Genomic DNA, 13,398 nt, shown 5'->3' on the forward strand with positions numbered 1-13,398 from the left:
CAATGGTAGATTAAAACATTCAGGGAACAACCACAAGCATTGAAAACATCTATAATATAATTTAGAGCGCAACACTATACAAAAAGCAGCAAGATTTTGTTAAACAGTAGAAGACCAATGGATAACCTGGAAGCGAACCCCCACATCTGAGGGTTTCTGGTTCTCATCTGAAGAGTTCTTCTCTGACGTGGCCTTCTTCTCTGCCAGGATCTTTTCTTTGAGGTAGTTCAGACGCCGATAAGTGCTGAGCTGGGCACGGAGCAAGCAGACCAGCTGCGACCGCTCAATAGATCCCAGTAAGATCATGGACTCTGAAGAGAGACAAAAGAATTCTCATATGCTAACTTGCTGAGATTTGAGATTAAAATGTACTGTCCTACAAAATCTGCAATATTAAAAACTGGTTTAAGATAGTAATGACAAGGCTCCTTTTCACCATCTTGAACCCTCGTCTCCATTACCAAGGACTTACTGTGTTAACAAAGAGTGCTCTAGTGGAGTGTGGTTACTGCCTGGTCTTTATCCCTTCAAAGGTCATTCATTCTCTTTTACCTTCCATTATTAGCATAAACCACACATGTATTTATTATTGAAATATTTCTGAGCATGCTACAGAGTTTATAATTTGCACCTTTAAATAGTTATTTACTATGGCACACACTGCCACGAATATAAATAGGCATCAAGACAAAAAGTCATCTTTCATAACGTTACATAAATATACATGTAAAAAATTAAGTTTGTAAGGTAGGTCACATTTTTATCTTCCCAAATATGTGTTGCCCCTTAGTTCCATAACTCGTTTTTGCGTCTTCATTTTCCTCCCACAGTTTAATAATTTGTCTTTATCTACTTTTAAGCATTACCTCACTCACCAAGATCTTGGAACACTTTCATTTTCCTTTGTGGGGTGTGAAGTAGAAGAGTCTGCTAAGGCAAGATACAGTTCTCAAACGAAGGATCCTCGCAATTAAAGAGCAATTAATCTTCCTCTTTTAAGTTATTATTTTATAAAAGTTTAATGTGTGGTAGTTAGAGAGCACAATCCTACTCCACAGGTCCTAGCATCTGCTCGGTGTCTGATTATACGTTTGAGCATCCTTGGCAGTGTTCTGCTGCTGATTTGATTGACCCAACATGTCAAGTTGCCCACAGTAACTAGATGGCCACTTCGGGCAAGTTACCCCTAAGTGGAGCACAGAGATTTACAGTACTGAAAAGTCAAACTACAGCTAAACTCTTGGGAGTTGCTCTTCCTCTTTGATAGGATCATATAGGTCAACCATTCTTTAACTTTTTATACTATTTAGTTTTGCAACTCTGACCTCAATGGAGGAGTTAAAGAAATTTACAATACCAATCTTTTAAGCCTTTTCAAAAGTCCAAAGAGGACTCTTTCAAACATAATGTAAACCCTAAGCTCACATATATATGCAGAAGTCCTAATGAAGAGTAAAGTTAAAGAACTTGCGGTTACTTTATCCTACTTGAACGTAATGTGCCCCTTACTGACAACTAAAATATCATTTTGCTGATCAATTCAGGAACTCCACTTGTTGATCTAGATACGAGTCCAAGATGAAGATCCAACTTACAATCAAATCTTATAGTCAAAGGTACAAAGCTGTGAATTCATTAGAACATCATGATAAGAATATATTAAACAGAGCAGTGAAACAGGGCAGGTTATTACTTTGAATAATAATATCATCAGAATTATAAAACAGGAATTTAGAGCAATTATTTGGAAGAATAAAACATGATGTAGATAATGCCTTTTTACTAGCTAAATTCCTTTTATTATTAACTTTCTTTGATCTTAAATAGAATCTTTCTTGAATATATATGTTTAATAATAGTGCATAATCTTGCACAATAATCTTAAGGAACAAAATATATATATAACAATTATTATAACTAAGCGGTTACTGATTATCTTTTTACATTTTTTTAAACATATTTCTCCTATTGTGTATTTATCGCCCCTTTCTTTATTTTTTTTTATGATGTTACAATTGCCTTTGTTGTGGGTTCAATATTAAGGTATTTGCAATGTTCTAATCTAGTCATTTGCTAAATGTGATCATATTGCTAACTTGATGCCCTGAAGAAGTGGCAACACGGTTGTTAATTCAGGAAACATGTGTTGGCAAGGCACTTCGATGATCTCTTGATATTTGTGATTTGTGAGTATGAATAAAGAACCATAAATTCTTAACTTCTGAAGTTTTCAATTTACCCTTTTGCTTCATTATCTTTTTACAGAGTTAGGGATGCGACACCAGTCATTTGAGGTTTTCCCATGCCAGTCATCAATTAAATATAAAACCACATACTTCTAAAATTTTGAGTCACTTATAATTGTAACAAGCAATAATACTTCATGAAGCACCCAGAGAGTGTGAACCATTAACCAATAAAAGTTAAAATGCTTAAACAATTTGTCTTTTAGAAGAGATAAAAAATATGAAGGGAATACATAGAATTAAATAATTACGGAACCAATGAAAAGAGGAAAATACCACCAGTACAAGAAATGAGGAAAAAAAGAGGTTAGGGAAGAAAGAATTCGAGAGACGAACACAACCACTGGAAGAAAAGAGGGGGAAAGAAGAAAGGGAACTGCACAAAGTGTAAAAACAACATCCCACCCGAGACCAAAAGCAAAGAAATTAATACATTTTTAAAAAATGTCTGAAGATTCCTTGGCAATGCATGAACTAAAAATACTGAATAATGGTTTGAGTTATCTATCTTGGAACAGGATAACCTTCTCAGTTTAAAATTGATTAATTTATATTGTTAAACAATTAGAAATTAACAAAGTTTTTAAAAAATGGCGCCATGAAGGTTTCTACCCAAGTCCCCACACCAGAAAATCTCTGAATACACTATTCAGGATCAGCTTGATATACAGACTACCACTTGAATATATTCCCCAGATGAGGTTGATATTCAAAGTATTACTTAAAATAGGGACATTGATTATTCAATATTCATATACTCAGGACTATGGTCCAAAGATCACATCTAATTTCTTATGACTGAGGACCCATTTTTTTTCCTGACTTTCCTGATTTTTTTTTGGAGACAATCCAGCGGATCTTAAACCCCAGTCTGAATTTGAACTAATTCTTTGAAACACACCAGGGGTGACATTGGCTCCAGATGCCTCAAAGGATCCACATTCAGGCCATCTGTGTGGCTCACAGACCTTTATTCGGATGGCCTCTGGTGTATTCTGGTTAACATTTTCAGTATGCTCAGTCTACCTCTAGAGTTGGACACTCTGGTGTTCATGCTGGCGGTCAAAACACTGACCGCCAGTGACCCCGGAACCCCGCCGGCCACATTATGAACTTTTCTGTGAGCCGGTGTGCGGAAAGCTTGTTTCCACCCGCCGGCTCACAGAAAGGCTCGGCCGGGACATTGACGGTGGCTTCACATGGAGCCGCCGTCAATGCCTCTGTGCGGCAGGTGCAGTTGCACCAGTCGCGCAGTTCACTGCCCGAAAATCAGGCAGTGACCTGCGCGACGGGGCTCTGCACCAGGGCCCAGGCAAAGTGCATGGGCAGTGCAGGGGCACCCCCTCCACCAGCCTTTTCCTGGTGGGATATCCCACCAGAAAAAGGCTGGCGGGAAATGAAGCATTATCTGCAGGGTAGCACAGCTACCCTAGTGGATGGTGTTTCATCCCGCCGCCAGGCTGCCTGACCGCGGGAACCTGGCAGTGGGTGACGGCTGTATGGCTGCCCCTGCCGGCATGGTGGGCCGAACTGCTATGATCATAATGAGGGCCTCTGTTTCTAATGTCTACACCACGTTTTAACTGGGACTATATTGGTGGATCAACTTTTTGGGGTCTAGCATGCACAATGATGGGAGGGGCCCGATATTTATATTCATTTGATTGTGAGTTACCAACCTTTTCATAATGCTCTCCAGGACCCATTTTTTTAATAGTTAATTCCAAGAGGGTGACCTTACATGTGTTGCAGCAATTCTACAGTCATGATGCCACTCAGAGAATGATGCCTTGACAAATATTTATTTCCTCACTGACTAACACCATGATGGGGGAGCCTCTTTCTTTTGACTAACTAGTCTGTCCTACTACTGTGCTAAAAGGACACTCACTATTCACATGCCTCAACTTATACAACCACCTTAGAAACAACAGCAGTGAAAAATTCACAGCCTCTATAGCACCAAGCTTATGTGGGCTACTTGGATAAGGCCCAGCGAGCAAATGTTATCTACTCTTCCAATTCTTTTGGACCAAAACATACTTATGTAAGGTTAGGTTTCCCCAGAGTTCATTGTAAGACAGGAAAGAGGAAAATCAGTTGGCTATAACTAAGTGTGAGACAAGGGCTTTATCCCCTAAGAATAGCCAGTCTAGCCACCTATCTAGTCAACAATAGCCAGGAGATGTCTATGTGCCCGCAGAACAGAGAAATGACATGTTTGTCTGTTTATGTGCATTTATGAAGACCAAAACGGTCACCCCGAAATATGGTAGCCTGATGCTAAAACCAAATAACAGATGTAAGGAGATGAGATGCACATATTCCTGAACTGTAACACTCATGATGTTTTTGGAAAAAAACTAAATTTTTACAGATTTTCTAAACCCATGGAGATTTTGTTTGTTCTTTCCTGAGGTCTACAGGCAATTTATTACTGGCTACTGAGATGTCTCGCCAAAGTCCAAGCGAGGATGCTGGAAGCTCAGAATCACCAATGGAGAAAGCTCACTTGATTGCAACCGGCATTGAGGTTGATAGGAAAAGAAACAATGGCTCAAAAAGGAACACTTGGGGCATATAAAGCTTTAGGCATCTGGCAGGGTGACTTAAAAATCCATTGCTCCTTCAATAGCAGGCAGTACATGGATGTTGGAACATGTGGAATGTGCGCTCTGGCGCTTAACCCTAGAGCTAATCTAACAGCAAAAGTCTAAACTACTTGGGGTTTATAAGCAAGGTAAGAAGAGAGACTGAGATTCACAGCATTACAGTAATCAAAGTGGGGTAACATAAAAGCGGTCAAATTGTCACGTTTCGGGAAAAGGAGTAAAGGTCAAATAAGCCTCTTCAATGTTCTAGGCTGAAAAGGCAATGAATGACGATAATCTTCCTTTGACCTGTGATGAACAAGACTGAGTAAAAATTCACTACTAAATTCTTCATGGTAGAAACCAGGACAGGATCAGGTCCTAGTAAAGAAGGCTAAAACGAGAAGTTCTGAAACAAGTTAAAAACTGACGGCAAAGAAACTTTGTCTTGCTTCAATTTAGTTCAAGAATGTTGTCAATCATCCACTATTGAACCCCGAGGAGTGAAATTGGCTTCCAGATGGATAGTCATTTTTCAAGGGATCTGAGAGTCGTCAGCATGTATGTACAAATCAAACCACATGACTGAATCAAGTAAGCCAGTGGGGCCATGGCAAGAATAAAGAGTAAAGGGAACAATACTGACCCCTGAGGGACCGCGCAGGATAATAATCAAGAAATATGGAGGTGAAGGCTCCCTCTGGTGACTTGTAAAGTCATTTCAGACCAAAAGCTATGAAACCAGGACTAATTATGGTCTGTGTATCTTAAATGGTTTAAGAGCCTGTGATGATTGACCGTATTGAAGGCCTCAGAAAGCTTTTAAAAAATCAGCGTTGCAGGAAGATTAGCATCTGAACACAGTTCTAGATCATTTAATGCTTAAATTATGTCCATGCAACCCCTTGGATAAAAGCCTACTTGGAGGGAATGCAATGCAACAAAAGCACATGTCTGGGAATAAACTGTTCTCTCCAGGAGCTTAGCCAGGTAAGGCACCTGAAATATAGGGCAGTAGTTGGTGAGAACTTCAGAGCCCAGCCACACTTTCTTCGGCAGATGAGAAATCGGTGCATAGTTTGAACTACGAGCTGACCGCTCCTGATAACCAAGACGCATTAAGAGGAGCTTTAGAAGGACCAGGTTCTAACTTAGGAATATCTTTAAAAAGAAGAAGGGGCTCTTTAGGAGCAATGAAAGATGTACTTACAGGGCCTAGAAGCTTCCTCTGGAGCATATTACTGTGCACTATAAATTATACTTTCATTTCATTACTTTTGCTCAGCTGTTGAAGAAAGTCTTTATTCAACAAAAGGGAGAACTGTGTTAATTCCCATCAATTATCAATGGATCCTGGTCCAGAAAGTTAGCATAAGAAAGCAAATATGGTGCATGCTGTGCATGATAGGCAGGATCTATCTTCAAAAAAGTCTGCAGTCGGGTTACACTTATTGCCAGAATCCCAAATAGAAGACAGTAATAGTGGGCTACGTAGCTCACTAAAAGAGAAAATGGCTGATGAAAAAAATTGAGTGGAAAAGAAACATATTTTTGTCTTTCGAATAGAGCATTTACAGATTGTGGTGTTTCCATTCTGCCTTAACAGTGGGGTTGTAAACCCATCATCAACAGCGTTGCATTGCCCGAATGTTCTCCGCAGTTCAACTAGTTCACATCATCCCACTTACGACAGGTGAATGAAGTGTTCATGCTTCTTTCACATAATGGAGACACTTGATATAATGAGATGCTCAGCTGGATATAATGACTTCAATCCCAATTAAGAGGCATTCAAAGTCTTCTGGGGTTCGTGGGGCATGATGGGAACTAGATTTCCGGGCTATGCAGCTTTCCAGTTCGACTTTTGTAGGCACACCCCTCCTTGCAACCCTTTTCGGAGTGAACAGATATAAGATTAGTGGAAATGGCCTTCCCAGGGGCAGGCAGAAAAAACAGAACCTGAGGGGAATAACTGCATGATACGTGTAACGCACCACTCTTAACATCAGGGGTTTATGGAGTGCTCATGGATAGATTAAAAGTTTAAAATAAATCAACATAATTACTCATCAATGAGAAGGCTGAATTTCCAAACGTATATTTAAATCCCTAAAGACGATTACTTAAGATGCGTCAAAATTTGATTCCAACAAGGCGGTGGTGAGCAGGTCATTTGCCTCTCAACCCACTTGAGGTGGTCTATAGGCCAGGAGAAAAGTCCAGGATACCTGTGAATCTGGAAACATTTGCAGCCTTAATTACTAAAGCCAGAAGGCTTTAGGCAAAAAGGGTAAAACATTTTAAATAATTTCTATAGATAATAGCCAAACCATCACCTCACTTTCCTTGGTGGTGGATGGATAGCATGGAGTGACCCCATGGAGGACTATAATTTAAAATATCCGGCTTGTCATCATGAAACAGTGTTTCAGTGATTCTCAGGCTAGCCAACTTGAGATCAATATTAAATCTTGCACAGTGTTTTTGCTGCTGAGTGGGCATTCATTAGCGCACCACATAAGAAATATTAAGATTGGTGGGTTTCTGGAGAGTCAGAGATTTATCGACATAAAGAGGTAAACCCCCACGATGTTGAACAATTGCCTGATTCAAAGACCATAAGGCAAAAAGTTAAAGGAATTAGAGGTGTTCAAAACTTGTATAATTAACTACACCAAATGATAGCAAAATGAAACAAAATTACATGTAATTATGCAAAATGCACATCACACTAAAATTACCCAAATGGTCCGTGTGGGTAAAAACTCAACTCAAAAATATAATTTCAAGTTGGTTTTCAGTTGCTCGTGTCCATAGCACCGCTACTCACATTCGTAATTGTAGTTTTGTACTCAAATGCTTCTAGAAAGGTCAACTTGGGTAAAAAAAATCTACCTCAAATGTTTGTTGACCACCCACGAAAAAGGAACTGTCACGCACAATCAAAACACTACTGCTCGCAACTGGATTTGTAGATTCGCACTCAAAAAATATCCTAATGGTTTGCTGGGTAAGAAGTCTACCTGAAATGCCTCTCGCATTCAAACATTACATGAGTGGTACATGCCGCTGCAAAATTGCTCTCTGAAATAGTGTGATGTGGCGAAACGGTGTAATGTTGATAAGTTTGCATACATTTTGTGATGCAAAATTATCAAATTTAAGTAGGCATAATTATAATTTTGCCCAGACTTAAAAAAAAATCTCTGGAATGTAAATAATAGGAGCTAAAATGTTGTGGAGGCTAAATTCATGCAGCATGCCAGGGCGATGGGCATGCTTCAGGTGAGGACTGGTGCATAAGGGTTTGCCTTTAGCGCGACACTGGTCCAACCCACTGGAGTGTGTCTTAAAGACATGTTGTTTGCAGTTGGGGCTCGAAATTTTTGCAGGGGGGCAGGCCACATAAACACACACACATTCCAACACACCCATGCAGTCACACACAACATGACATACCTATAATTATGAGGACCGGACGTTGACCGTAATGAAGTGTGTATTTACCTTTCTAACTCTACGCGCGCTTCGATAGTAGGGAAGGGTATAAAGTGGACCAAGGCAAATATAACTGCACTTTTAGTTTTTTGATGCACTCGCTCAAAACTACCTAAACACACTATGGGGACCGGTCCTCAAAACGCACCGGTCCTCACAAAGATAGTGTTTGTCTGGAACTGAGAGTGTTTACCTTCGCTGTGAGGACTGAATCGGTCCTCACAGTGTGGGCTATACATACCCAAACGTATACACACACATTTACAACACTCATTCCTAACAAATTCATACATTTATACAAACACACGCAAGTACTAAACATTTGAAAACAGAAACCTTATCTGTCCTGCAGTTCCAGGAGAGGAACACCTTGAAGGTCCCAGAAGCGTTTGGTCTGCTGCCTTCCCTCAATGATGGAAGTAAGCAATTCCTGCCTTGCCACAGAGTGGGAGCAGTTCAGTGAGTTTCTGGCCCCACCTCACTCTGTGATGAGATCTTGCTGATAGACAGTCAGCCCTGGGCACTTAAAACGTAAGCACCCAGATCCGCAGCAATCAGTGATGCTCCCACTCGTCTTAAGGGGGAGGGCCTTGAGGCACTATTGCCAGGCTGAGGAGGTCACACCCAGGGCTGTGAAATCCTCAGCCTGGCAAAGTTCAGCTCATGCAGTCAGGAGCCTGCACATTTAGCACGTCCAGCTCCTGGCTGCCTGACCTTAACAAGAAAAGTGTCTTTCAAGCTGACATCTCCTCAGCCTGACAGACACTCTTTCTCACTTGAAAAAGGTGAGGGGGCATGGCCCCTTTACTCATATGGACGGGTCCATTGCTGGTTGTTTGGCCGTGGATCACATGGTCTAAAGAACTCTTGGAAGCATGTGGTTCCAGTTCCAAAGGAACAACAACACTTCAAAAAATTAATTCTTCAAACTCTTGACAGCACCACATTATCACTATTCCCAGCATGCTCCCCTGGACAAATAAAAACACAGTTACAAGACTTCTTGGAGATCTCATTTTGAAAAAGCCCATCTCTTTCAAGTGAACCTTAAGCAGAAGGTTGTACTTATAATTTTCAGCAAGAAACCAACTGCATCCTTCCTCTCTGGTGTTACGGTAAGCATATTCAAGGACTAACAACAAAAGTGGCTTTTGGTGAGGGGCCAGAAAGGGTTCCCCATGGGGTACCCAATGACCACTGCACAAAGGGTGCAGTCACAGACTCCTTCCTCCATTGGCAGACTCTGCAGCATTGATCCCTAGTTAGGTTTAGGCTACTTACGATTACCTGCATGCACATGCACAGACAAGGCTATGACTGCAGGGAACCCAGATATATGGTTTGAACTGCCATTTCCACACTCACTCCTGCACTCTCTCCAGCACCATGTTTATGTAATTGAGTATATGGTCCAGGTCTACAGTGGCTGCACTCAGTGAGCTTGTGGACCAACCTTAACCACAATCGTGCACACATTTATGTACTCTGGCATGTTGGTTCCTGGACCCTACATCTGACCCCAGAATTTGCTAAGCTGTAACCCACTGGAGTCCACTGATTAAACAAGGATAAAATCCGGATCACTAAAATGCTCCAGTTTTCATTTATAGCACATCCGGGGTACTTTGATATTACTGAAGAGATCACAGACATTTCCGAAGCTTCATTTGTACTGCCTACGTCATGTGCACAAAGTGATCCATTCCTAAATTGCATGAGGCATGACACCGTGCAAATCAAGAGATATCTTTGTGTGTGCATCTACACCATATTACAGTCTCATGGCATGGGCAACAAAGGACCTGAAAGTTCATTCAAGCTCTCCTTCGCCATTGGGGCCGATTTAGAAGGTGGCAAGCAGTGTGCCATGAACTCCCCCAGGAACCTCATTGAGGGCTACCATGCACATCCGTCTGGTGGCCTCCTTGTTTTTTAGCATTGCCCCCATGGGTCAGGGGTCACAAGCAAAGAAACAGAGAGCTTTAGGTGGCCCACCATGTTGTGTTTCTATGTAGCCCTGTCTCTACGTCTGTACTATGTCGCTGAATCAGTACAGATGCTGCAGATGGTACCAACTTTTTGATAATAAAGAATGCAACCCAATCAGTGGTTGGCACAACCACTCAGGGTGGCACTGGGGCGCATGAAGAGTAATAAGGCACATAGTAGCACTTTCTTCACCAATGGCACTGACGCTCTGAGTGTGAGCGCAATCCAGGTAACCAATTTCAGCCGATGGGGGACAGGTGAGCTGAGTGCGGTTAAATGGGACAAACATTTTTGAAGAAGATCACCAGATTTCTTTATGCACAATGTATACTACTCTGCATTCACCTGGCTAGGAAACAACAATGCATTCTCCAAAGGGTGATTTATGGTTCAAGTCTGTGCTGATCATGGACTATTTTAACACTCAGAACCTCAGTGCACAAAGATGCAATTCGATCTCATTGGGCAGTTTTTAACCCCTTCCGCTAAGTTCTTAGTATTTAATCAGTGGCTGCCATACTGATGTATGTGTATACATATGCCATACAATAGGTGCCCAGTACCCCATGACAAATATAGGCCACAGGTACAAGCCACAAATGACAAGAAGGTCCCCCTCCAATTCTATACAGGAGCTGCGCAAATATTAGAGAAAGTGTCTGATGTGACGGAATTGCAAAATGGGCAATTTTTGGCGACAGACCCTGTGAAGTAGCAAATTGCAGGCTCTCGGACTGCTAAAGGGCTTCAAACACCTGGGCCCAAGTTCCCAGTGTCCAAAGACAGACATTCAGCCACCAGACCAAAACTAAACCGTAAAGTAATCCCAACAGATCAAACAATAAAACACACAAACAGCCCTCTATAACCCTGATAGAGTAACCTCAACTAGCCTTTTGATGGAACATAGGAACTGCTTTGGCTATGCACCTCAGTGCTGTTCCCCACAAACATGAGAAGGTAACACACGAACATCTCTGCCAGTGCACCCAAAGCCTGACCTGCAGCAACCATCACATACCTAATAATGGAATACGTCACTCAGCCAATGCGTCTCAGCGCTGATTCATAGCAACATTCACTGACCTACCAATTCAATAGGTATCTCCCCACCAATTTATTTCATCATCATTCTTTATTCGATGATCGCATGACCATGAAAGTTTCAGTATAACTTAATGTAAACTGTCATAATACTTGGAAACTTGTGCTGGCATAATCAGGGATTCATAGCATTCAAGAAGATTGGAGCAAATATTGAGTAGGAAGAATTCATAATACATTTGATGTCCTCAGGCGTATGGTGGGCTGCATAAAAGTTGCAGGAAAAAAAGCATAGCTTTGGTGTTGGCAAAGACTGTGAGAACATCATAGCTGTCCTAAATTGTCTAAAACTTAATTTTTCGATTTTCAAAACAAGCCAGCTTTCTCAATGTAGACTAAGACGTGCAGAATAACAAATTGCAAAGTGCTTTGCGCAGAGCAGGCATCACCTGGGTAGGCAGGTAAATTAGTGGCGTAGGTGCCCAGCACAAGGTAGGCTACAAGATAGAGTTCAATATCCAAGCTTCGTCTTGTTAGCAAAAGCCTTTGATACATAACATATTGCTGACCCAAATTAGGTAAAGTTCCATGCCAGGACTAATGCAGATTGAAGCATGGGCCAAAACACGGACTTCAATCCTTACCTACAACAAACATCACAGATCTAGTCATGGAATATGCGTCTCTCCACCAATGCACCTCAATCTTAACCTAAGCAACCATCACTGATCTAAAAACAGCAGACACATCTCTGCCAAGGTACCTCAATCCTGACCTACGGCACGATCAGTGATCTAAAAATGGAACACATCAAGCCACCAATGCGTCTCCGTCTTAACACATGTCTGCTGAGGTTCCTCAAACCTGGCTCACAGCAAGCATCATTGCTGTAGTGATGAAACACAAAACCAGCACTGTCTGGGTACCCCAGTCTTGGCCTGGTGACCAACCATGCGCTCGGTTGCTCAAAAAACAAACATTTGCTGAAGCACTCCTATCAGACGTCTAGCACCACCTATGTTCCAGGACTAGGAAATACAGAAAAAACCTGGATGTCCGTTCACCCCCACCGTCACCTGATGGATTCCTTCGCCTCATTTTCGCCAATTCTTTAAAGGCCATCTTCTCAACCCGTTTAATTTTTCTTCTGCTCACTTCTCACATTTATCTGGCCCTTACCCTTCTCTCTCCACTTTCACCACTTCTGTCCCTCTGCACCCTGCACCCCACCCTCTCGCCTTCTCTATATGACACCACTCTCCTAACCCATCACTTCTCTCATTTGTTCACTCTTTTGCTTCTTCTCTTCTTTCATTAGAATACTATCTTTCCCTCACGTTTCTCTTCCCCCTCTTAACTTCTCATGTTGTCCATTCTCTTTCTTCTTTCCGTCACACACCCTCCTTTTCCCCTCACTTCTCTTCATTCTTTTACTTTCTCTTTTCCTTCTCCAACCTGAACTACGTCCGGCACTTCCTACGTTCTCCTGTGTCTTTTTTTCTTCGCCCCTTGATCCTTTCCCAACTCATTACAGTGCAGGAGTTTGGTCCTTGTTTTTCTGTTTAAAACTTAACTGGTCGCTATGGCAACAAAGCATCCCCTGTTTCCACGGCAACTGAGGACCGATGAAGCGGACATTGCAGATAAATGTCACGGGACTATAAATATCTCTTCGGGGACTTTTTCTGCGGGGGTAGGGGCAGGAATTGGAAGGGGGTTCGGATACATATATTCAAAACAAGCTGATGACAGATTACTGGATATCTCTCCCAGGTGCACGTGGGCGTCAGTGTGAGGAGAAAAGGGCTAAGAGGGGGCGGACTAGATGAGGAAGGGCTGAGGTCTTCGAAAGAAACGGAGATAAGAAAAACGTACAGGGTAGGTTATGAAACAGGAGGAGTTAGAGACCAAAAAAAAGGTAAGAAAACAGGTGGTGAGCAGTCTTAAGTGGTTAATAGGTCATGGGGTGAAGGTAGTAATGACTAGAAGGTAGAAATAGTTCATGATATTCCATAATAAGGGAGTAAACA

At 41.8% G+C, this 13,398-nt stretch overlaps 1 protein-coding gene across 2 annotated transcripts in view; it reads right to left on the bottom strand.

Annotated features, from left to right (window-relative positions):
• CLCN2 (chloride voltage-gated channel 2) overlaps positions 1-13,398 on the bottom strand; it is a 436,625-nt gene that overhangs the window by 74,299 nt on the left and 348,928 nt on the right. For both annotated transcript variants that reach the window (XM_069212988.1, XM_069212987.1), the window contains exon 17: positions 127-311. In XM_069212988.1, the coding sequence (XP_069069089.1) occupies positions 127-311 (185 nt within the window). The remainder of the gene's footprint in view (positions 1-126; positions 312-13,398) is intronic.

Source organism: Pleurodeles waltl, chromosome 11 (genome assembly GCF_031143425.1).
Source record: "Pleurodeles waltl isolate 20211129_DDA chromosome 11, aPleWal1.hap1.20221129, whole genome shotgun sequence".
Taxonomy (NCBI): Eukaryota; Metazoa; Chordata; class Amphibia; order Caudata; family Salamandridae; genus Pleurodeles; species Pleurodeles waltl.